The following is a 25,016-nucleotide window of genomic DNA, read 5'->3' on the forward strand; positions in this document are numbered from 1 at the left end:
AAACAAATGTCCAAATTCACAGTTCCCTCTGTGCTGCATCACATATTCGAGATTCTTGGAATTCTGGGAATGATGGGGATCCATTGTTGTAGTTTTGAAAGCAAAGTGGTTTGTTGTGAAACAAACAGGCCAGTGTAGCAGGCAGGCTCGCTCACTAAGCAGCCACGCTGTTGTAATATGTGCAGAGTGTAGTTTGGCGTTTTCTTGCTGAAATAAGCAAGAGGTAACCCTGAATGATCTCTTTGCAGTTCTTGATCACAATTTTGTGGTGGAGTTTTAGACTTAACGTTTGAGCAAAGAGTAATATGACATTTAGTCCCGAGACATTACCTCTTGTAACATCATGAACATTATTCTGAACATTACCACATTCATGCTTTTTCTGTTCTCGTTATCAGAACTAATATATATTCGCTGGACAGTTTGTTAGGTACACCTTGTTAGTAGCAACCGGGACCCCTTTTCACCTTCAGAATTGTTATAACTCTTGGTGGCACAGATTCAACAAGCATCACACAGTTGCAGATTTGTCAGCTGGACATCCATGACGAAAATCTCCCGTTCCACCACATCCAAAAGTGCTCTACTGGATTAAGATCTGGTGGCTGTGGAGGTCGGAAGTGACCATAAAGGAGATGGAAGTGATCAGCAACGATACTCAGGTAGGCTGTTGTGTTTAAATGATGTTCGGTTGGTACTAAAGGGCCTAAAGTGTGTCACAAAATAGTCCCCACAGCAAAACCACCACCAGCCTGAGTCAATGAGATACAGCCATGCTTTCAAGTTTACACCAATTCTGACCATACCATCTGAATGCTGCAGCAGTTTTTCCAATCTTCTATTGGCTTGTTTTGGTGTAAAGGTTTGTGTTCTTAGCTGACAGGAGTGGCACCTGCTGTGGTCTTCTGCTGCTGTAGCCCATCTGCTTCACAGTTCCATGTGCTGTGTGTTCAGAGATGCTCTTCTGCACACCGTGGCTGTAACAAGGGGTCATTTGAGGTACTGTTGCCTTCTTACCAGCTCAAAGCAGTCTTGTGTGTAGTAAAATCCCATCACTCAGACCAGCCTGTCTGCAACATTCAAAGTCACTTTAAATCACATTTCTTCTTCACCCCAATACTCAGATTGTCTTGATTATGTCCACAAATTTAACTGCACTGACTTACATTTACATTAAGTAGACGAAAAGGTGTACCTATTGAAATGGCTGAGTTTATACTTTTTATATTAAAGAATTTCTTTGCTACTAAAAACCTGTTTGATTTCGCTGCTTTTGAGCGAGTAGAGCTCAGTTTAGCCTTCCTGAATAGACTACTCAGGTCACGTTAATTAATTAAAGTTTATCTGTTAAATATACTTTTTTCTAGAAAACGGATGCCATGAAAACTGTGAATGTTATAAAAAAACAAAAACAACAAACAGACATTTAGGAAATCATGTGATTTATTTGTTCGTGTTACACATTCTGTAACATTGAAGTTTGATATAACTATTTGCAGGCTCACGTCTGCTTCTCCACAAAGCTGTAAACAGTCACCGCTTATGAGCTTTAAGTGCATTGAATTATTAAAAATACTAAAAACAGAAACCTCAGCGAACAGCACTCAAAGCCATGATGTCATCAGTCTCAGCATGCTGACAAGAAACACTTTCCCACATGACACATGTTTCAAATTTAGCACTTAAGAGTCGTAGTCAGCGGAAGGTGTTGTTATTCCTGCAGAACGCTGAAACAACTGAACCCACTACAGACTGAATGACAATTAAGTAAGCTAGTTTCTCAACCTGTCATTCAATTTCCTGAGCCGAGTCTGGGATACCGACTATTCCTTCACACCATGCAAAAGACCCTTTTCCTCTTTGAAGAATTGTTGCCCTTGGAGTGAAAATCCTGTCTGATGGGTCCTGCTCACAAGGTCCAAAGCCTCTTTCCCTCAGGGCCAAGGTCACACTGGTCCCCCAGCTGGCCCTCCAGGATCAGTCTTCCTCTGAGGAGAGCTGGGCTCCTTCATCGTGAACCTCTCTGTAGGCAGCCATGGGGCCACCGTCAGGAGTGTAGCTCCCCATAGAGATCTTCAATCCTTCAGACAGTTTCTGGGCTGCCAGCTTGGCCTGCAACTCCTGAAATTAAACACCAGACAGAGAAAAAGCTGACATGAATAGGCTGGTAAACAGAAAACAAGCACATTATTATAAAGCAGCACAGCCACTGCTATTAAACTCTCAACAAAAGTAGGACTGATAATGAGCTCAACTGCCTCCATAAGTTGACAACAGCACACTGTGTGATGTTTGGCTCTCAGCTCGCTCCTCTGGATGTGAAGCCATACACGGTCCCTACACTGCTTGAATGCTGCCCTCTAGAGACAAGAAAGTGTCTCAAGCAGGGTGGCCTTTACCTGAAGATTTCCATCAGAAGAAAAGAAGAAATCAATGAACTGGATGTGATAATATTTAACAGAAGATGAAAGATGGCATTTCCGTTAAAGACCATTTAGGACAATGTGAAGGAACAAATATGTTTTATATGAATGCAAGTTTCCAGCATAGAGGAGCACCTAAGTTTGTCTTATGTAATACTCTTCTTATACTCTCATTCAGCTTTCTTTAATAATAACTGTTAAAAGGTTTTTTTAATTCAGCTAATGCATCCTAATGGTTCACTATTGAAACAAGCCATGCATTTCTTGTGAGACACACCTGCACTGTGCCACAATCTTAATAACAGCATCAACAAGCTCTCTGAGACTTCATCCTTTTATAAATACTTATTGCACTAAAGTTTTCCTTTCTGCAGTAGCTACTCAGTTTAAATTCACCAGTTACCTTCACATGCATGTCTTTGGACTGAGACAGGAAGCCAGAATACTTGGAGAGAACCCACACACGACACAAGAACATGCAATCGCCACAAAAACCAGCCTTCTTGCTGTGAGGTGACGATGCAAACCCACCATTGTATCAGCTGTCAATAAAAGTCCTGACTTTTTAAAAATAGCGTGAATCAAAATGTGAGCTGCTGACTGAATTTATGGCACAAAGGATAAGAGGATAAACATGATCATTGTTCAGATAATTACTTAATTTTCTTTTACCAAATATTACATATAACTTATGTGTATTAAAAATGTATTTCTTGTATAAAAGGAGACATTCAGAACAGCTTTGGTTGAACCATATTGCTAAGTGATCTAGTGAGGCACTGGCTGTTTCCACCCAGCCTGTTTAGCCTCCTTAGAAAGGCACTCGGCCTCACTAACCAGCTGTTTCTTGGTTTGCTCCTTCAGCAGTGCGGCTGACTCCTCCAGAGATAGGAGCTGGGCTGGATTGTGATGGAGAGGGGGGAGTTTGGCAGCAGTGATGTCATCCAGGTGTTTTCTGTCCCGCTCCCTCCTGGCTTGCGCAGACAGTGGCGATGAGCCTTCGGAGGACTGACTGGGTGACGAGGATCCTGATGGAGAGACGTCACTTCTATGAGGCAGCCTGGAAACACATTAAGGTGCATATTATTTACACTCAGCTAACTTACACAGAGGACAAAAAGGCAGAACTATGTCAAACGTCTTACTGAATAAAATCTGGATTATTGGAGCATTTTTGTTGGAAATGTTCAGGAAGTAGTAAATAAAGTCCACTCACTGATTTGGTTTAAATTTTTGCTTCCTGGGAGCTGCAGACTTCTCTGTTTTTTCCAGGACAGTTATATAGTGAGGCTTCTTTGGTGGTTGCTTTCTGAGAAAGTAATTGTCTCTTGCACTGCTGTTTAATGGCTCTTTGGATTCGCTGCTGCCACCAGTAGTAGTTCCAGACACCGTGACCCTTTCCAGGGCCTCCACAAGGTCACCCTCTTTTGTTTCATCAGAGTTCACAGAGGCCCCACGAGCTGCCGTTTCCATGGTTTCCACAGCAGTCGCTCCGGAGACAAACGACTCTCGTTGCTCGTCCAAAGTGTGGTTTTGTTGCACTTGCGCTGAGGCAGGTGAGGTCTCGCTCTCCTGTGCAGCAGCCTCATTTTGCCTGTTTTGATGTGAGGCTGCTGGTGTGATGGAGGCAGCACGCCGGTGAGCAAAAGCCTGCTGGTACTTGGACTGTAACTCTGTCCTCGCAACAGACACTAGGCTTCGTCTCCTCTCCTCCTCACTGTGATCATCAATGGCAAGACGCACTTTATCTGCAAAGTCTTTTATCTTTTTCCCTTTGTCAGGTAGAGTCTGCAATAACCTCCTGCAAACAACACAAACGTATCATTGCAAAAATATTCTACAAACAATATTTCGATACACAACCAGAGCCACACTAAATGTCAGACACATACACGTCTGTAACCCCTCCCTGACCCCAAATAAGAAAAAGTCTTACATGCCATGTTTTCCTCTTAATTGTTGATAATGGCAGTCAAAGCTGATACTAATGCAGTGATGATGATCTAAAGCCAGATTTACCAGCATGTTGCACCAGCACAACTGGGTTTTGGCATTTAAAAAAAGTATTTAAAAAAGAGTTTCTTTGTCAAGGTGTGAAATATAGGGAGTAGAAAATTTAAATAAAGCATAAAATCTGATTTACCAACGCCAGCAACATGTGTTTTACTACAAACTACATATTTAGATCTGAAAAAAAAAATTTTTTTTGCACCTTATTCTGAAATGACTGCACCCGTGTTTAGAAAACAGCCCCACATTTTTATTTTAGTTAAATAAAATGTTTCGGTTTTTTTACATCTAGTTTTAGTTAACTATAACACAAACTTGCTGTGGGGCCATTTGAGTACAGTGAGCTTACTGTCATGTTCAAGAAACCACTTTGAAATGATTTGAGCTCCATGACATGATGTATTATTCTACAAGAAACAGCCATCAGAAGATGGGTCATAAAAGTATGGAAATGGTCACCGACAATACCCTGGTAGGCTACAGAGTTTAAATGATGCTCAACTGGTGCTAAGGTGCCTAAAGTGTGTCATGAAAATGTCCCTAACATTATCATCATTATTGTTTCCACAACTAGCTCCCTTAACTGTTCATACAAAGCAGGATGCATCCAGGCTTTCATGTTTAAGCCAATGTCTGATCGCAGCAGAAACTGAAATTTTACAGACAAGACAGCATGTTTCCAGTCTTTTATTAATAAGCCTGTACTAAGTAAAGTCTCAATTTTCTGTTCTTAGTTAATAAGAGTGTCACCCAGTGTGGTCTTCTGCTGTTGTAGCCTGTCTGCTTGAAGGTTGGACATTTGCGCCTTCAGAGATGTTCTTCTGCATACCTTGGTTGTCAGGAGTAGTTATTTTCCTTCCTATCAGCTCAAAATACACTGGCCATTCTTCTCTGGCAACAATAAGACATTTTCACCCAGTGAACTGTCGCTTACTGGATATTTTATCTTTTTTGGATCATTATCTGTAAACCGAACTTCAGCAGGTGCTGTTGACCATGTCTACAGGCCAAAATGCACCGTGTTGCTGTCACGTGATACCTTGACAACGAGTTTTACAGGTGTACCTAACAAAGTGACCGAGAGTGGTGTGTGTTTGTTTTGTTTTTTACCCCGTGTTACAGCAGAGTAGTGTCGCCTGTGCATCGTTTTTTACAAAAGCATTTCATATTTTCACCTGAGCCAAAGTGGACTGATATAAACACGTTGTCAGTAGATCCTCTGTCTTAGTTTCAGTGCATATTCCTGAACACAGAGAAGTCACTTTATCAAACCGGATCAAAGCTAACGGGATGGCCGTGCGCATAAGTGTCACGTTTCTCTCATACAACCTAAGGATTAAACTTACTTGTTACTGAGTATCCTTTCTTGTCGGAGTAGCAGTTCCTGTAGTTCTTCTTTACTCAGGTGTCCCAGGTCTCCCACCTCTCCCTGGCGCTCTGTCCACGACGAGGACATCACTGTTAGCTAAAGTAAGCTAGCTACAGCCATCCACAACAGCACGAGCCCGCTTTAAACTTCACCGTAAACACGAAGGTTTACGGTAAATCTACCGGTTGATTGATTCCTTTATTATTAGAGAGCTTCAGAAAACTCCTTAAGTGACTAATTCACTTCTTCAACACATGACACAACATTTCAAAGTGGGACCCTTCTTCTTCTTCCTGTGTGAAAAAAATAGCCCTCTATCGCCCCCACTGAACGGGACACGGTAACACACCTCTTCCCTGTAAAGACTGTGAGGCTTATTTGCTGCCCTCTGCCGGTCAAACGTGGTAACCAGCCTGGATGCAAGAGCTTTCTCTCTTAGCAGTGCGATTAGTACAGAGTCTGGACTGGGCTGGTGTCTCAGATTTTCCACAGCTGCATTTCCTGTCCGGATGTTTTCCGATCCACTTCTCACTCAGCTCAACTGACAATGAATGACCCAAACACAGCTGTGTCCTCTCCAGCCTGTGTCAAAGTTCAAAGTCAGTTTTGGTTGCAGCTGTACAGTTGGAACAAAGTCTCTGACTTTACCTTTAGAGTTCAGACTCTAAGTCAAAGTTTAAAGTTTCCCATTTTTCCAGAATGTATTATTCCAAGACCTATTTCTCAAGTATCCCAGATACTGTCAAAAAGAGAAATGCTTCTTTTTTCACGCTTATCCTTATTAATCAGTTGTAATCAAAGTAAGCATTAAGTTTTATTATTTTAGTCCTGCCCTAATCCTCCAAAATGTTTAATTTCTTCTTCATCCCTCAGCTTCTCTCTGTCACCAAAGTCTTGCTGTCCTCATGCAGTTTCACACATATGGATGCACGGACATCTCAGCTGAAAATCAAAGATTTTTTTTTACTTCTTTCAGCCCTTCATAGCACTAACCTGTAAATTATTCTTTTGTTGTAGCTCTTGTTATATCAGCTCCACATTCCTGATCATGACTGGTGTGGGCAAATATCATGGCTCATTTTGATTACTCAATGCACAGCTCATTATGCAGTGAATAACTTGCAGCAACTACAAATTGATAATTTAAAGATATGTGCACATGCAATCATAAAAAGCCCTAGAATTACACTGTAGACACACATTCATGCCATTCATGCATGTTTATATAAAAGTGTGTGACTAAATAAAAGAAATACAAACCGATTTTAAAAGACTCTTTCTTGTAAGTGCAGCCATCTTGTGACACATTCAGGATCATTTGCACAGTCTTTATTATCCAAACAGATGCTGGCCTCTCATCGTTAATCGCAGTATTATATGTATCAACGAGGAAAAGGCACATCATAAAACTATTTCAAACACAGCTGTGGCAGTACAGATGACACCTGGATAACACTTGTGCCAGTGGCTCAGGAACGGCAGTCACCTTATTAAAGTTAATATCGTTAATAACAGATTTCTCAAGAATTTGCCACGTCCTATTTTGCCATATTACCCTGCTTCCAATTAAAATAGCTTTCCTTCCACCACCAGGACCACAGAGTAGGTTGTCACAAAGGCACAAACCATAATAATAAATATTATATTATCAACAGTAACAAAATATCATATGTTTAATTTGTACAGAGCACATATAAAATGATAGGAAAATACACACAATAACCATATCGACCTTCATATAGGACTGAATGCTCATAGCTCAGTGAGCAACATGAATAGAACAGATTCACTGTAAACGGAAGAAATATATTCCATATTATATCAGTTAGAAAAATATTTTTTACATAGCATCACATCATTTACATCCTACAGCAAGCTACTTTTGTTATTATTAGAGCTATGTGCAAACATGGGACAGAAACCCACATAAGACTTTTTTGCTTCACTGGCCAAAAATCATTATCTCCGACATAAATAAGTGAGATATTACTGACATGGATGTGCCAGCTTTAAAATTATGTAAAACAGATTCTTGTGTTAGTACATTTTTAAAGGGATATTTGTGAAAATTAGACCAAAGACAATCGAAGTTTAAGGGGAAAATTCCACACTTTGGTCTAGTTAAGATTAACGGCTCTGATTGCATAAGTAACCCTCTTATATTCACTACATGGACATAAATATTGGGCCATTCTTATTAATACTTGAATTCAGGTGTATAAAGTCAAATACCTGGCCAGGCAGTCTGCATGTACAAAGAATTGGTTGTTCCAAAGAGCACACTTTAATGCTACTGTTGCATGGGTTTACATGGCAGAGCAGCTCCTGTAGGTGTGCTGTGTGTTGTGTCTGTTATCCCAGTGTTCCTGTTGTCCCTGCATTATCATAATAATGTTGGTCCAGGATCAACATTGCAACTGACCAATCACTTTGTGTTTTATTAAATATTTTCTTTATAAAGTTATGCAATGTAATAAATACATTATCAAGTTAGGTTGGCTGTTAGCTAACTGGCATTAACAAGCATTAGCTAGGCATTAGCCAAATTCTAAGCTAATGCTCGGCTAACTAAATGCTCCTTTGTCATTGGTCAGGTGTAATGTTGATGCTGGATCACCATTATTATGATGATATAGGGACATCATCAACACGGGGATATCAAAACGTGAGTAATGTGCAGCTAGGTTGGTAGTTCTGTCCACGTAGTTTATTTACATACTATTATTTCTTGCATAGTGAGTCAGTGGTATTCTTGAAGCACACTAGCTGATGTTTTAATGGCTTACCTGACTTTACGTCACTGCGTTTTCACTTTTAATCCTAAAGTTAATGTTACTCTATGTTATACCAACACAGAGTAATGTTATCATATTACATTATCAAAATTTGTTTTTAAGACTGTTATTTTTTACAATTTGCTGTCAAAAATTTTATGGTAGTATAGTATGCAAACGTTAAGGTCAAGTAAGAGAATAATAAAAGATGTTACTACTGCACTACTCCAACCAGTTTTTTAATACGCTTGTCTCTTTCTCAGCACACATAGACTGAGTTAGAGGATACTATTATTTAGCTTTAGCTACATATTTACTGTTGATATACAGATTAGCTCTGTACTTAGCACTGATACAAAAAAATAGAGGAAAGAGAAAATAAAATCCATCTGTCAACAAGTTTAAAGAAAAGTAATTAAACTGTTAACTCGTGTTGTCATCCACATGGAAACGAAGCCACCATCTGACAGGGAATCTGGATCAAACTAGTTCGTAACTGGGGACAATGACTTCCATGAGTTTCTATTCATTTCCAGGTTTTTTTCCTCTCCCAGTTTGATAAAATGTTGTTTTTACTCTAATTTCCCGTTTTCAGGCTGTTTTTATTGCTTATAAAAAGAAGTTTGTGCGTTACTTGTTTACCCTGTTTTCAGTAATTATACTAAGCTAAATGGCTTCATAGTTTCATTGACTCTCCTTGATTAAGTCTGGGCTCATGTATTTTCCAGGACTGCTCCTTTAACTTTACTCTATGTTTATCTTTGCTGTCATTTCCATTAGTTTCATGAACGGTGTATAAACTCGCACTCCTGATCGTGGTCGAGAAGAAGGTGGGGATGAAGTGGACTCCTCTGGTATGGAGCATGTGCCTCTGCTTGTTTGTGCGTCCAGCTCGTCTCCTCCAGGCTGGACCGGACTGACACCAGCTTCAGACTCAGATGGGTGGATGTAGGAGAATGTCCCACGCTCCTGTGTGGGGTTGGAATCCAGGAAGCGGCTGTACTGGACAGGAGTGTACCTTAGTAAACTTGACTCTAGCCTGCTGGGGGGAGGGTTATTAAGCTTAAACGTCCTTGGCTGAGTGGGCAGTGTTAGGGAGAGCGATGGATGTTGAATGGGAGGTGATGATGAGGGTTGTGCCAGGGATGAGGGCGCTATGGAGGAAGGGTTTGGTCTAAGTGATAGAGGATGAGTGGGTGATAAAGGCTGTGTGGGTGACAGTAGTTCAGTGGGTGATGGGAGTTTCACAGGTGATAGAGGATGATCAGGTGATGGGGGTTGGATGGGATAGAGATGAGTTGGTTCACACTGAACAGGCTCAACATCAAACCTCTGTGCTTCATGTCTGCAGAAGCACAGTCAGAAACCAGAGTGAGAAAACACCTCCTAATCAAGAAAACACAACCCAACCCTACTTAGTATCACAATCCTACCTGGGGAGCAGATCGCAGCCTACTCCTATCTCTCTGGTTTCCAAAACCTCTCGCGTCTTATTCTGTGTGGACATAAAATACTTGAGCTTGTCTTCTAATTCATTATTCTAGGAAAAGGAAAACAGGAAACAAGAAATATCAGGTCAGTTACATGCAAAAGACTGTCGTCACTTTGCATGAAAAAACGACCTGAAGCGTGCAGCGACAAAACGTAGAGGGGAATTAACACAGACTTTGCTGACAGTTATTCAGTTATTCAGTGGTCAGTAGCCCATGTGATCATCTGAAGCCATGAAGCAGATTATCACACCACACCACCAGTAATTAAAACACACAGAAAACACACGAGTCTCATCCTACCTCGCACTCCACTATTGCAATTCTGTCCAGAAGCTCAGAGATGAACATGTCCTTCTGAGCGACTTGAGCTCGCAGAGATTCGACCTTCACAAATTCAAAAAGATAAACATTTTAAAAACATTATTTATATTAATGGCGTTCAAACCCTTTCTGATATTCTCCCTTCCCAAAAAAAAGTTTATCCCCTTCACTCCCACACCATTAACTCTAAAAACAGGATTAGAGTTTTTCAATAAAAGAAAGCACATCGTTCACAGTTTTTGTCACACCGCTCTGCAACAGGCCCCACAGCTGTAAACTGTGAGTGCATGCTTAATTTACAGTTTTGTATTAGAAATACTCTAAAAAAAAATTTTTTAAAAACTAGCTCATTCATATTGATGTTTTAAAAGTTTATTTTAAAACAGGATGAATTAATTTATCACTACTAATTCAGTTCAGTTTTATATATTTAGCACAAGTTCACAACAACAGTCTCCCCAAGGTGCTTTAAAAAGCAAGGTAAAGACCCTGCAATGTTAGAGAAAAAGCCCCAACCATTGCACGCCGCCGCTAAGAGAAAGCACTTGGCGACCGTGGGGAGGAAAAACTCCCTTTTAACAGGAAGAAACCTACACCACTACCAGGATCATGGAAACTGTACTAGTAAGCTTTCAATCTGAGTGCAAAGTGCTCCATTGGGACTGTGTGGTACTTTGTAGTCCTGATTATTCAAAACTTTGCATGTGAGAAGAAGAATTTCAAATTCGTTATGGACTGAAGAGAGCCGCTAAAGTTAAGCTAGTATAACAGAAATATCATCTGTTCTTCTCTTTTTTTCCTAAAGAGGAAAGAGAGATAAAGTACATTCACTTAAGTATAGCACATTTACCTTAATGCACTATACTTAATTGATTTTAGTTATCCTTCAGAACTACACACATACACATTGGTAATGTTTTATTGTAAGAGTTTGTTGTTTACTTATAGTTTTCACATTTAGAAGCTTCCTGAAAATAATTTACAGCGAAAATAGAAATGGAAATGGAAAAAATGAAAAGCAAACTTAACTAGAGTCGTTATCTAATCTCTGTTTTTCCATACATAGAAATGAAGGCAATGAATAACTGAGCTATAAATACTTCAGTGAAGACAAATAATGCCCTTTCATCTCCAACCCCTTCCCATCGAAATTATGAACATGAATTCACCCCGTTAGCATGACGTTCCACCCTTCATTGACTCTGTGTGCAGTGAAGTTCTCCGTTCCTTGTGTGCATTGACATTATCCATGGTTTTGATGGCAAACAGACTACTTATGTAAATGTATGAGACACTCCCACTATCAAAACAGGTGGAACAGAGGAGTTGAATCCATGGTCTACATACAGATAAATAAATCCTACTCACCTCCTCAATCATTCCTTTGACCTTCCTCTGTTGACAGAACACCATGTCGTTCAAGTGTTTGATCCTCTCGCGGAGATCACCTGCTTCACCTTGCAGCTCTTTGGACCTAAAAAACAACCACCATTTGGTCCCACTTATAATGGAAATAGGATTCTAGCACCCTGATTCATTTGCAATCATCGATGAAAAGAATTATGTGCTTTTTCCCTTCTAGGTAATTAATCTGCCTGCACAACACTGTAAACATCCTGAAAAACTCCTTTTAATTGCTCCAAAGTGCGTCTTGCTCAACTGGTTTAAAGGGTCAAGCGTAAGCCTCGGGAAATTTCTTAACACTCTGCTTCAGGCTTCAAGAAAAAGTGTTTATGAAGGTTCTTGGCTGACTTGAAAAAACCTTTCAGGTCTGCACTTTAGGTAAACTTATGAAAGAATTTTAAGATGAACTTTTACACAAAAACTAGCATGTTTATTTTTTTAATTAATATCCCATCCTATCCAATTATTTCTCTGTATTATTGTTGGATGTGCTGTCTGAGGTGGGGTTTATCGTGCATCCTGTGTGTTTGCAGCTCCTTGTTTAAAATCTCTGCGCCAAGAATGAAAGTTTATTCCTGATGTTGGAAACAGTTTGAGAAAACAAACGAAAGACAAAGAACTTCCTCACATCTAATGCAGTGTTGGCCAAGTTTGATCCACTTTTAGAGAAAGGGTCACACAACCAAAAGCCTGTAATAGAGCCTTTAGATTCACGCGCAGCTTAAATTTTCTATCTGGACTTTAATTTGTACCTTTTGGCTACAGTTTCGTCAGTTCTGTCCGTCAGCTCGATCTGGCGTAGGCGCTGTTCGCAGTCCTTCAGCTGCTTTTCCAGTTGGCTCTTCTCCTGTGGAAATCACAACAGTTTATCTGTTTTGCTTTGACACCATGGCTGAATGAAAATCCTAATACTCGAAAGTTTGAGTCTTTTTGGGATCAGTAAGTAAAATCACTGACATCGGTCGTCTCCTAGGATCACAGGGTCCTGATGGGAATTCTTTACCATTCATAACAATGTAACTTTGGCACGTAACATCCACCTGAAAACACACCAAGATTCTCCTGGCAGGAAAAAACTCCAAACTCCAGCAATCCCTATCAGTTTGAGCATCAACTAAAGCAAGGCAACAATCCCAATCCATGGAGGCCCCACCCCACGGTCCACAGGAGTCAAAGGATTGACTGCTGGCACCCCCAGTGGTCCCATGCCCAACCTGTTTGAGCTGTAGGGAAACCTCGGTATCAGGCATGTGGTTTTAAAGTACTGGGTCCTAGGTGTTTTTGCAGCTGGCCAAGTGTTATGCTGTATGCAGTAAACATGACTGAACTCCACTATGTGCACATATATACGGTCATAGCCTTTTACAGAAGGTTGCTTTTGTACATTTAAGAAGTATCATCTTCATCATGTCCTAAACATTTGACTGATATATGACAGATCCCTTAAAGTACTGTGTAAATTATGTTTTACACAATTTTGTTCTAGGGTCAAGGGAACAGGAAGACACAGATACATACATTACATTTTTGACTTACCTTTCCCATGCAGTCCAGGAGACGCTCCACTTCCATGATCCTCTGGTCCCTCTCTGCAATCTTGGCTTCTGCGATTTTGATGTTTCTCTCCGCTTCCTCCAGTCGTCTGATGTACTCATCGAGTTGGGCCTGTGCAAACAGAAATATGTCTACTACTCTTCTCTCAGCTTAAGCTTGCCTCATTGTCAAGAATTTTGTAACTTTTTTATTTGTAAATTGTGTACAGTTAAAGCAAAAGCATTTTAATTTCCTCAGGTATTTCTCATCTACGTCAATAAGTTTTGGTTTCTGCTGTCATACAAAAACAAAGTTTGATGTATGTATGAATAAGGACCAAAGAATGCAGACCTGTAGGTTTTCAATCTCCTCCCTGTGCCTGCGTTGTTCTTCCAGCAGCTTTTCCTCGTACTCCTTCTCTAGCTTTTCCGAGAGCTCCTTTAGCGCCTTATCGTTGGCCTCCCGTGAAGACTCCACCTGGACAGTCCACAGCATAGCAAAAATTAGCACTTTGCTCAGCTGATTAGGCCACATTCTGCTCAGAGTAGCAGATGCAGATGCAGCTGATGTGTTTCTGTTCCGCAGCAATATGATATGTTAACAGAGCTGCTCGATAAAAGCCGTTTGCTGTGTCTCAGATCGCACAGTGATTTGAAAGCTGGACTCTCTGCTTTCTAATGTGAAATTAAAAATATTTTAAAAACTTGGACAGGAGATGGTTTCTCAAAACTTCAGGAAATGTTATGATGATTGGTAAAGCTGGATTTTAATGTTACCTGCTGCAGAGATAGAAAAATGTTAATTTATTGATTTATTCACTGTTGGTAGGGGTCATGAAGTCCTACACATCCTGTCCTTCCATCACTCTTACTGACTCATCAGACCACTTTGTTACAGGACAGTTGAGCACTTCACTGTCCCTTTAAATGTACCCAAAGTAGCACATGCACAAAACTTGAGGGGAAATTTTGAATTCCACCCATTTATTTTGGCCATGCTGACATCTCCGTCTCGTGGCCTTGTGACATTAGAAGCAGCCACTTCCACTGTAAAGTTTTTTTTTGGGGGGGGGGGGAGAAATCTGTGGACACACATGGATTCATGTTCATTCACACAGTAAGAGTTTGTGTTTGCGGGACTACCTGAAGCCTGAGAGTTTGGTTTTCAGCCTGTACTGCAGCCAGCTCGCGCTCCTTGTCTCTGAGCTGTTGTTGTGTTTTCTCATAGGTGCTCTGCAAACTCTTCACATCGTCTCTCGAGCTCACTCTCTTCTGACAGTCGTCCAGAAGGGATTTCTGCAAAGGGAACTTCTTTTAGCCAGTGAAGACTTTCTGTAACAGCATCCAGCTGCCATAGTAAAAAAGGAAAAGAAAATGTCTTCAGCGTGTTTGGTGACTTTGATTTGTTACCTGCAAAGTGAGGTTAGCAGATATGAGGGAACTGTTCATCTGATCAAAGCTGTCCATGGCTGCCGTGCGGATCTTAACCTCTGACTCTAGACTCCTCTTGTGTGCATTGGCAGCCTGCAGAAACACGTGGTACACAGCTTTTTTCAGATTTATGCATAGCTTTACAGGCCAGAGTTTGATGAGGAATGTCAGTGCATCTGGTCACATGGTGTTGTCATAATCTTTACCCTGAGTTCCTGCGAAAGCTTCTGCATTGATTGCTGCATTCCTCCAAACTGTCCATACATCCGCTCTCTAACCTTTTCAAGAGAATCTCTCACCTGCAAACAGAAACCAGGAAAACACAGATATCATCTAAACAGAAACCCACTTGGCCTTGTATGGATGATGTGATGGTAAAAGAATGATTGGCCTGAAGGCTCAGTCTTTCCTCACCTCCCTGATGTATCTCATCTCATCCTGTAGGTGACTGGTTGTCCACTCGCGTGCCATCACCTCCTGTCTATCCGAGCCTGTCCTCTGCACTACACCGTACACTTTGGGCCCATGATGCCGTAGCGAGGTCTCTGGCACCCCATTGGTCATGTCTCCGAGGTGCTGAGGGAGACAGGATCGTGCCGGTCAGGTTTCTGTAGCTACCTACCGCTGAGGCAGGCTTATGCTGTCATTGTGTCTCTGTGTTTGTGTGCACACTTAGAGATGCACTGCATGAGTCTGCATGTACATGCACATGCATACATATGTGCAAGTGATCAGGTATTACGGTGCCCACGCTGCTGAGCAGTGGAAATAGGAAGATGGCAATGTGCAGCTAAAAAATGGTGCAGAGTGCGTCAAAGGTGTCGTGTTTCTGCAACCCAGGACATGAGCTGCTGCCCGTTTCTGCCTATTGTGCCTCTAAGAGCCAATGAAAACAGATGCACACCAGCACAGGAGCGGTGTGGCACAATGCAATGACTAAATAATACACAGTAAAAGTCCTGGGCACAAATAAAAACAACTTTAGCTCAGAGATTAAATTTCTATCAGTATTTCAGCTGTAATTCAAGGTGAAGGTGCTTTACTTGATAAAGAGAAATGCAGCTAACACTTTTGTTCATTATCAGTTGTTCTTCCTTGATAACTTTTGTTTATAAAGTGCTTCACAGTGTACATGTGCCAAAATACAAACACACTGTCGAGCATGCTGTCATATATTCTTATATACACACATTTGGTGTAAAATGATGATGATCGGCATCATAAAGAGCTGTAAACAGACACTGCAGGGATTTTTCTTCTGCTTAAAATTTAACTTAAGCAGTCAGTTATTCTAATTGAATTGAATTGAATCTTAATTGAATATCTAAGTAAGTCAAATTTAAATTTTGCATGATCCAGATCATTTTGTTAGCTTTGTCATAGTTTATCACTTGAAACAAATAAAAACAAATAGAAACACTTTGAACACATCTGCTGTCTTTAAACTGTGATAGCATTTGCCACAGTCACCTATAAGCCTCTGTTCATGCTGAATGTGTGAATACAATATTAATGACAGCCTCACGGTGCATGCACAAGGCACTCAGTGAAGCAGTGGCTGCTTCGTCTACCTGCTGAGGTGACTCCTGGCCAGGTGGACTCTCTCTTTGGATGAGCCCGTTCTTCCTCTTCCACATCCCATTGACATCTTTAGCATTCTCAGTCTGCAAAATAAAACAAATCAGGTCAAGAACGCTGATGTGCATGGCTTCCATTCAACCATCCCTCCATTCATTCTTCCATTCCCTTAAAGGCATATCCAAGCAGGGAGCCTGCTCTGAAGTCCATTGCTATTTGTAACATGCATGTCTTTCGGACAAACAAAGCACTCAGTCAAACTCCACGCAGGCACAGGTTCAGCATTCAAACACTACACAGCAGGTTCGACCCCACAACTTTATGCTGTGAGGCTACAGTGTTGACCACCGAACCACCATGCCACCCATGGTTCATGTAAAACTAAAGATTTTGAATTAAGCTTTATCATTTGCATACATATTCCACAGCACCTTGCAATTTGCTAGTTTTCTGCCTCCTGAGCTACGCCTCATGTGAGCCTAAAGTGCAGGATTCTAAACAAAAATGCAAGTAAACACTCTCTTGAAGTATTTATTTTACAGTATGTGAATATTATATAGTTTCTATAGATCTATAGATAGATCTATAGATAGACAGATTCTGATATCTTTTAACATGTCTCTACTCAAAGAAATCATTCATTGAGGACTACCACTCAGAGAAAGAGGCGTCAGTGTCCACATCTCACAGAGATAAGAGCGAGGAGGAACAAAGACGCCAGTGTAGTCTCGTGGACAGAGCCCAGCCTCACATTTCTGCACCACTCAATCTACAGAGGACCTGCTGTTGAGAAATGGAAAAGGACCGCTAATAGGCGGGAGGATGTGGATTCCAGCAGATGGGAGGGAAGCACAGCCATCTTTATCAGTTCGCTTCACGAAGCCCTGCGTGCTGCCCATTCAGCTTTGAACTTTACAGTGTTTGACCACATGCTGGTCCGTGTTTACCTGCCCTTTGTAAGTTTGGTGGGAGAAGCTCTCGGGCTTACTTTTCCTCTCTTGCTTGAGGAGCTTGAGCTGTTCATAAATGTTTACAAAAAAAAAGTGCTCCGAGACAGCTCGGTAAAATAATCTTGCATCAGTGCATTGCCATCTAACACTGTCATTTGTTTGTATGAACTCACTCCTCTATCATATGACTGCACCGTCTGACCTGATTAGCTCCTTATTTGTCACACAAGCACGGAAGATGCTCACTGTAGCTCACTGGGCTGAACCGTGTTCACTTTACGGCCGTTACGGAGATGAAATCCAATGCTGCCGGTATAGAAACATCGTCTGGTAGCAGTTCTCTGTTTACTTCCTCTGTGTGTGTCATGATTCACATGTGCTACATATCATCTAGGCCGCAGTCGCTGGTTGGATTTGATCCACGATGTGTCGAGTTGCAGGACACGCCCTTTCTAACTTCACAGCGAAGAACCAGCATTCCTCTTGAAACGCCGGGTCGCTGGATATCTCTGAGAAAGGATATTTTGATCATTTCCTTCCTCGTTGATTAACTGGATGCGTTCCCCATTACCACATTCCAGCTGACCTTCATTTGACCTTCCGTGGTGATGACATCTAAGATCTAAGATAGTGTAACTAGAGTGAAAAGTAATCTGAAAAACAAGCATCAGTACTCAGTGTACACACATGTGCAGGTATTTTGCAACAACAGTAATTACAGCAGTCCCTGCAGAGACCTTAAAGCGCCGCACTGAAAACATGATGAACAGATGAACTAGGCACAAGTTTTAACCTCTTGAACCTCTAACTGGCTCCAACCTGATGTTTTCTACTCTGTGCTGTAGTTCCACGTATACTTTAAGCTTCAGTTTGCTGTTGGACTTCAGTGAAACGGCTGAAGCTGATGACTTCGTGGTGATTAGAGCTCAGGAATGATAAGACTGCTTTCCGACTTGCATCAGCGCTGTAAAAGGTACAACCGGCAGTCACTGGCGACACGTTGTCTAATACTTTCTGATAGGAAAACTTTTTTCACATGATACAAGAAAACAGGAGTGGTAGTGTCAAGTAAAGTGGTATCTTTATGAGAGCTTTATGATGATTGTGAAATACCTCACTGTAAAGAAAATCTGCATCTGAGTTGGTCTCGGAAATCCAGTTTGTGTTGCCATGAATCCCCCCCAGCAGTGATGTTACTCTGTTACTCAGCTGTTTTTGTTTTTAAAAACACCCTTCTGTTCACTCGTTACATCGCTTGTTGCCATTTTCATCTCACAGACAGATGCTGACGGTGCTGCTGGAGTCACCGATGTCTGTTCTGGGACAAACCGGCTGCACGCTCGCAGAGGGCACAAATCTGCATCCTTCCCAAACACTAAAGCGCACATCAGCTCTAAACACGTGCGCTTCCCTCCACTCTGTGTTCACACTTCATCAGACTGTCCTTTGTCATCAGTTCGCAGTAAAACCCTCCCAAAGGCAGCCACATTCACAGATTACTTCAGTGTGCTATCACTGGAAAGACTGGACATGTTGTACAAGGTTCATTCAAAACTAGCCATTATGTTTCTGTCTTCAAGGTCCTGCACACCGCACAGTTATACGAGGAAAAACCTCTCCTCGGAGAATAAACCTAACCCAAGCATTGCGCTCAGTTCTCACACTTTCACTCCGAAACTTTGGCATCAGCCTCCGATCACAAACAAAGACCGGGGCAGAGCCACCAACAGCAAACACCCACGCAGCCTGCGGCGTCGACTCAGCCATAATTCACAGGATCACAGAGCATACCAACAAATATTAAACGTGACTAAGAGTAATTCTACACCTCGGTAGGCAAATATTAAGTCTCATGAGCTCTGTTTGTTTTAGTTACCGTCCTTTGGAGTTAATACTGTTAATACTTATTAGCATTTTCTGTTCTGTGGAAGAGAGTTAGAGCACAGATGGAGCAGAGCTTTGAAGTAAATGTAAAACAGCTGTGTGTGCATTATCTCACAGACACACACACGCCCTCCTGTCATGATTGCATAACTGGACCAGATGATAAAAAGCACATAAATCTCAGCTTTTCCACCATCTTTCTTTTAATGGTTTATAAGATGAATTAAGGTGTGTGGGGTGTTTTTTCTGTTTGGTTTTTATTGGTGCTTTTACCCCCACACGTCACTATTTCTGATCAGCAGTGTTAAACTGAGTTGATGACGGTGATGACGTTTCCTCTTTAATGTAACTTTACGTATTGTACCGTAAGGATTTGAAGCCGGTTCTGGCCGGAGTAACAGGGTGGAGGTAACACTGAGGGAGACGCAAAACTTACAGTGGCTGACTTTTCAGTTTTTGGCTCCTTGTTTCCATTTTCTCCGGGATACAGAGTCAGCCTCAGGCGTCTGATTCTCCTCTGAAAAAAAAACAAAACAAAAAAACAGATAAAAAAGGCAAATGTTTGAATTTAGGGGAATTTACAGATTGTCATCATGAGGAAAGATAACATTCAGATCTAAATATCTCTGACATTGTGGCAAAGATTGAACTGTCCAATAAAAACCTCTGTGAGTTTATTCACAGCAGCAACAGGCCACCAAACAAAGTTTATGTAAATGTAAAACAGAGTAACAAAGTAAACAGAATAGAATGTAAAACAGCAAAACAGAGACATGGAAAGTGGGAGCTCTGTTTGATTTTTACAATTTTTAGGTTTTTGATAAGAAATTTAGTACAAAGAAAAAAACTGAACTCTTCAGCAGACCCTACAAGCGTGCTTCACTTAATATTACGGTACGTGTTGACCTGCATGAGGAGACCATGGGAATAAAATAAAACGTGGGGCAAGTACAAAGGCCTGTTTTATCAGAGAGCTGTTCAAATAAACATGACAGCTCTGCCTCCTGCACGCTCAGCTCCCATTACACACTCGTGTAAGTGAACAGAGCCACGCATCCTACAACAGAGTCAGAAAACGTTAGAGAGAGAGAAAATGGATCTCTTTGCTTACAGACAGGAAAACAAGTGTCAGCAGAGTTAAAAGCAACAGCCGACAAACAGAAGAGGGGAGGAAAAAACATTGGACTAGAAAAAGCACAGAGAGAAGAAGAGAGCAGAGAGAAATGGGGGGAAAGACAGAGAGATCTTCAGTGTTCTCGCTTCTCTCGAGCTTCTTACCTCTCTTAAAGACTCTGGAGAATCCTCTGTTGTTGTGGTGGTGGTGGAAACAGTTGGTCTTGAACCGTAGCGAAGCATGTCTCCTCTAATGTCCACTCCTGGCTTCTCTTCCTCTCCCTCTCTGGCTGTCCTCCCACCCTTCCTCTCACTCTCCTTCCTGAGTTCTGCTCAGATTCTCAGAGCGACCATTCGCCCCCGGCCCCAGCCTGGGAACAGGAGGGAAATTCCACTCTAAGTCTGCTTCTGCTGCTGCGTCTGCAGTGGGTATCCTCAGGGCTGCGAGGTTCCCCCTCAGTCAGTGAAATGAACAGGTGCAAACCAGCTCTGCTCTCAGCAGCACAAACACAACAATGTCATTGTCCTAATTCCAGCCAGACTGCTCCTAAAGCCACCTGACCGACAGGCTTGTCAGTCACTCAGCAATCCTCTCTGCACTGACTACGTCTCTCTGCACTGCCATCAGACCTGTCGGGCCACATTTCACCTGCTTCCCTCTTCTGCGCCTCCTGCCCCTGAGAGCAGGACTTTCACAGGCAGGGCGGGTCCTTTTACTCGGGCTGGGACAGGTGGACCGTGACTTATCAGAGGGAGTGGCTAATAAGAGGAGCCCACTGTTCACATGAATCAGTGAGACATTAACTGCCTGCCATGCCCATTATACATACAAGAGTTATTAGACTTAAAACACATTTAGATTAAGTTTTACTTTGTGAGAAGAGGAAAAAACCTACATTGAGTGGCAGAGGTAGGGTTTTTTTAAAGACTTAAAATAAAGAATTTTCATTGAGATGGGATCTGATTTCTCCCTCTTATTCACTCGCTCTCATTATTTGCTCTCGCAGGTAGGACTGCCAAGTGCATTATGGGGGCTCTTATATAATAAGCTTTAAAAATTAAGGGTCTTCATCTGATTGAAACCTTTGCATAAACCAAGAGAGTTATTCTTTTTTAAATTTGCTAATAAAAGTCCATAAGATCATTTAAATTGGAGGTTATATGTGGGAAGACAGGCCATAGAATAAAAAGACAAAAAACAAAAGCTCATAGACTTCATGTCTGAATGCACAGTATGTCATGCCCTGTGACTTTAAAGGTCTGTTTATGTCAGAGTTTATTAGTTTCCTCAGTTCTTTCTCCTACTTTCCTTCTGTGTCTGTTTCCTGTATCGAGTTTTCCTGTATCGAGTTTCCCGGTTTAGTTATTGTTACTTTCTTCCTGTTTTAATTTGCTACTTAGTTGTCTTCTGTCTTGTGTTCAGTCTTACTTCCTCCTCTGTGATTGTGCCGATTGTATCCACCTGTGTCTTGTTTCCTCCCAGCTGTGTCTCTGGTCACTGTGCGAGTATAAATAATGCTTGTCCTCTGTTACAGTGTTTGTTTACTCTTAGCACGCTTCCTTCTGTCACCCCTGTTGGATTTATTTATTTATGGACTTTGTTATTTGACTTTTATGCACCAAAAAGGGGTGCAGTCTTCTAAACAAGCCGTACTTTTTCTTTTTTTAATCGTACAGTCATGACATTTAACGTGCTGACTGTAGAGTCTGAAATGTGGCTTTTTTTTCTTTTTTCTCATTACATGGTCTGACCTGGGGTTGAATTTGCTGGGGAGATTGTGGCATTGTGTTAACACACAGCCGAATGGTACAGACCAGTAAACTGACAGAACTTGTGCTTTTATAGAGGTGCTGATTGTCATCAAGTGCTTTTCATTAGCGGCACCTCGCTGCTACTTATCCTCCTAATGAAAACAGCGAGGGTGTTGGTGGTATTTTACAGACTCAGGAAAACTCACTTTTCCACACGACTGTGAATGCCAACCAGCCAACAGAGGAGGTGCTACACTAAATAAATTATTGATATCGTGAGAGGGATGAAAAGGAAGACGGCACTGCAAACATGATTTTTTAATGTCCTTCCTTACCACTCCATGTTTCACTTGGTTTTACACTGACAAAATATGCTGTTCTGCTTATGATTATTAATGCTGACAAATATCTTTGAGGACCAGAAGCACAGTCTTCTGCACAGCCAGATCACATTCCTCTTTTGAATGGCTGCAGTCACTCCCTTTCAATAGAAACTAGAGACAAAGTCTTTGAAGAATGAGGAATCAAGTTTAAAGACTCAAGTTGCCTGGCGAGAGCTCGTTCAGCTGCACGTGGTGCTTCATCTTTGCTGTTAGCTCACGTCAATAAATATGATGAGAAAAGCTCTCAGAATAATACGAGATGCATTTCTACTGGACTCTGTGGTTAATCGTTAACCAGACATCAAACAAATGGTATTTCTGCAATCAGTAAGGCAGCCACTCTGTCCAAGTCCAATGTCATATGGAAGTTCTCTCTCATAAATGTGTGATATTCACCTACCGTTACAATCAAACTGTCACTCTCTGGATTAAATCCACAGTACTGGTGTCACAAGATCAACCAGATTTACAGGACGAAAAAGTTTCTAAAAAGACTTTCTAAATAAAGAAGCAACATCAGTACATTTATAAGCAGAAAACAGGGTAATAATTAATACGTAACAAATAGCGAAATAGAGTAAACTGTTGTAAACACTGTTAGTAAACAAAGAAACACTAAATAGCAATTTTGATTCATCTTTAGTGATGCTATTATTTGTGTCATAGTATTGTGACATAAATAATAATATATAATATATAATAATAGTAATTCTTCTTCTTACCTAATTCAGGGTTACAGACAGGTCGGAGTCTGTCGCAGGTGTCATAGGGCAAGAGGTGGGGAACACCCTGCACCCTGGACAGGTCACCAATCAAAGAGAGAGAGACACAACCTCATATTCACACCTGCAGCCAACTTAGATCCACCTGCTCCACACAACAGACCCATGCTGTGGGTAGATTTAAAGAGAGCCTGCAGCTGTGAAGCAACAGTGCTGACCAGTACACCACTATACTATCCTTTACTGTGTATTTATTAATCATTCACAAATGTTACGTAAGTGTGAGTCTGTCCTCCTATCCAGAGCATCAAATACTCCCTTTTAGTCAAACCAACTGACAAGCCAGCGATATGGAGAAGGTGTGTTTCAGCAGTGGTCCTATAAACCACCACATGCTGCATTAATGAGAACTAACTCATACTTTAATCACTAATCATGATCCTCGTCCTGCACCTACCAAACAGGTTTGGGAAAAAACTTTCACGTTCTCAGTTGAAGGTAGGAGTACTGACAAGTGAAAAGAAAAATAAACAGTGAGTGAAGGAGGCCACAGCCTTCAGCCTCCAGCTACACAGTCTTTCATTTATGTCGCCACCACCCGATCTTTCTGTTTCACGCTCTTTAAAGCAAATCTAAATGGCAATTTTAATTTTATAATAGTTTTTATTGATTAGTAATAAGTGCATAAGGATGTTTTAGGAGTGTAAAAAATATTAACTGGAGTTTTATTTCTACCCAAAAGAAATATGGTTAAACTCTACTCAACTGATCCCTGATTGACCTTTACACCTGTAAACAGTTGCAGCTCTATGAGAACCACAATTACCTGACAGCTGTATGTACAGGTTACAGATTAAGATTAATCAACTGATACTACCTTAGCAAGAGCACACAGAGAGCGCAACTCTCTCCGGAGGGCAACAGCTATACTAAAACTTTCTAGTTTCGTCACTATCCCGTATATTGTATTGAAGTTTGAAGATGACACATAAAAAACGGTGGGTAATATCAAGTTTTTACTGATTTTATATTTGCTGTGACTTTGACCCAATTTTCACTCAAATGAAATCAGCTCAAGCTGTTATTGGTTTCTACCGTCACACAAAATTGGTGACTGGAAAAGCAAGTTTTTGCTCAGGAAACGGTGCCTTTTTCAGGTTTTTCTTTTTAATTGATGAAGGCAGGGTGGCACACTGGTGCAGTGGTTAACCTGATAGTGAGAAGGGCGTGGTTTTGAATACACCAGCCGGGTGGGGCCTGTTTCTGTGCAGACTTTGCTTGTTCTCTCTGAGTACTCCAAATACTCGGGCTTCCTCCCATCGTTAAAAGCTCTGCTGAGACTCAAAGTCTCTCACCCTATAACAGCTGTTACAGGCTCCAGCCCCCCTGTAATAAACACAAGGAAATGAATGGGTGATGATGGCAGTAATTGTCATATTTGATCAATAATGACTACTTCTGTAAACTCCTGATCACACAGTAATGATTCAACATTAACAAAAAGCTAATGTCATGTATAATACTACTACAATCCAAGCTATTAGAATGTGTTTTCTTGGACACTTTAAGTCCATTTAAAAAAAATGCACAATTGTATTCAACTAATATTTCCATTGCAGTAGTTTTACACAGAGGAATGTGTATTGCTATTTTGACTTAAGTATCTGAGCACATTCACCACCACTAGAAGACAGTGATAATTAGAGGTTCACATTAAACACAGTAATAAGGCGATTACTGTTTGCTGTTGCGTGCAGGTTACAGGTGTTTGATCTTTTTGGTGCATGGGACTGGCTGTTTGTGTGGGATTTAGCTGTTGAAACCAACAACAGCAGTTGGTGACTTCTCACCATCCCTGCAGCAGTGAATTTCAGCTT

At 41.3% G+C, this 25,016-nt stretch overlaps 2 protein-coding genes across 4 annotated transcripts; both read right to left on the bottom strand.

Moving 5' to 3' along the window:
- Positions 1-1,421: 1,421 nt before the first annotated feature.
- Positions 1,422-6,113, bottom strand: polr2m (RNA polymerase II subunit M). Its single transcript, XM_013269729.3, has 4 exons — positions 5,780-6,113; positions 3,640-4,224; positions 3,261-3,483; positions 1,422-2,121 (listed from the first exon to the last, which is right to left on the bottom strand). The coding sequence occupies exons 1-4, from the start codon at positions 5,887-5,889 to the stop codon at positions 1,978-1,980; spliced, it is 1,062 nt and encodes a 353-aa protein (XP_013125183.1). The 5' UTR covers positions 5,890-6,113; the 3' UTR covers positions 1,422-1,977.
- Positions 6,114-7,292: 1,179 nt separating this feature from the next.
- Positions 7,293-23,347, bottom strand: myzap (myocardial zonula adherens protein). Of its 3 annotated transcripts, XM_013269724.3 has the most exons (15): positions 23,140-23,347; positions 20,448-20,653; positions 19,606-19,686; positions 16,329-16,421; positions 15,172-15,333; positions 14,964-15,056; positions 14,737-14,850; positions 14,470-14,622; positions 13,679-13,804; positions 13,331-13,459; positions 12,547-12,641; positions 11,759-11,864; positions 10,370-10,453; positions 10,010-10,116; positions 7,293-9,921 (listed from the first exon to the last, which is right to left on the bottom strand). In XM_013269724.3, exons 2-15 carry the CDS (start codon positions 20,523-20,525, stop codon positions 9,321-9,323), a joined length of 2,022 nt encoding a protein of 673 aa, XP_013125178.1. In that variant the 5' UTR covers positions 20,526-20,653; positions 23,140-23,347; the 3' UTR covers positions 7,293-9,320. The 3 variants fall into 3 exon arrangements, with proteins under 3 accessions (XP_013125178.1, XP_013125179.1, XP_013125180.1); XM_013269725.2 differs by lacking the exon at positions 23,140-23,347 and having other exon boundaries at positions 10,010-10,071; positions 20,448-20,984; XM_013269726.2 differs by lacking the exon at positions 23,140-23,347 and having other exon boundaries at positions 7,293-9,573; positions 20,448-20,983.
- Between the last annotated feature and the right edge of the window lie 1,669 nt (positions 23,348-25,016).

This window comes from Oreochromis niloticus, linkage group LG1, assembly GCF_001858045.2.
Source record: "Oreochromis niloticus isolate F11D_XX linkage group LG1, O_niloticus_UMD_NMBU, whole genome shotgun sequence".
Lineage (NCBI taxonomy): Eukaryota > Metazoa > Chordata > Actinopteri > Cichliformes > Cichlidae > Oreochromis > Oreochromis niloticus.

Coding starts and splice junctions, on each gene's coding strand:
- polr2m (XM_013269729.3), bottom strand. CDS start 5,889: ATGTCCTCGTCGTGGACAGAGCGCCAGGGAGAGGTGGGAGACCTGGGA. Junction 3,484..3,639: donor CAAAAATTTAAACCAAATCA/GTGAGTGGACTT, acceptor ATGTGTTTCCAG/GCTGCCTCATAGAAGTGACG. Junction 2,122..3,260: donor AGCAAACCAAGAAACAGCTG/GTTAGTGAGGCC, acceptor GTTTAATTTCAG/GAGTTGCAGGCCAAGCTGGC.
- myzap (XM_013269724.3), bottom strand. CDS start 20,525: ATGCTTCGCTACGGTTCAAGACCAACTGTTTCCACCACCACCACAACA. Junction 13,460..13,678: donor AGGAGATTGAAAACCTACAG/GTCTGCATTCTT, acceptor CTGTTTGCACAG/GCCCAACTCGATGAGTACAT. Junction 11,865..12,546: donor GACGAAACTGTAGCCAAAAG/GTACAAATTAAA, acceptor GTTGTTTTTTAG/GTCCAAAGAGCTGCAAGGTG.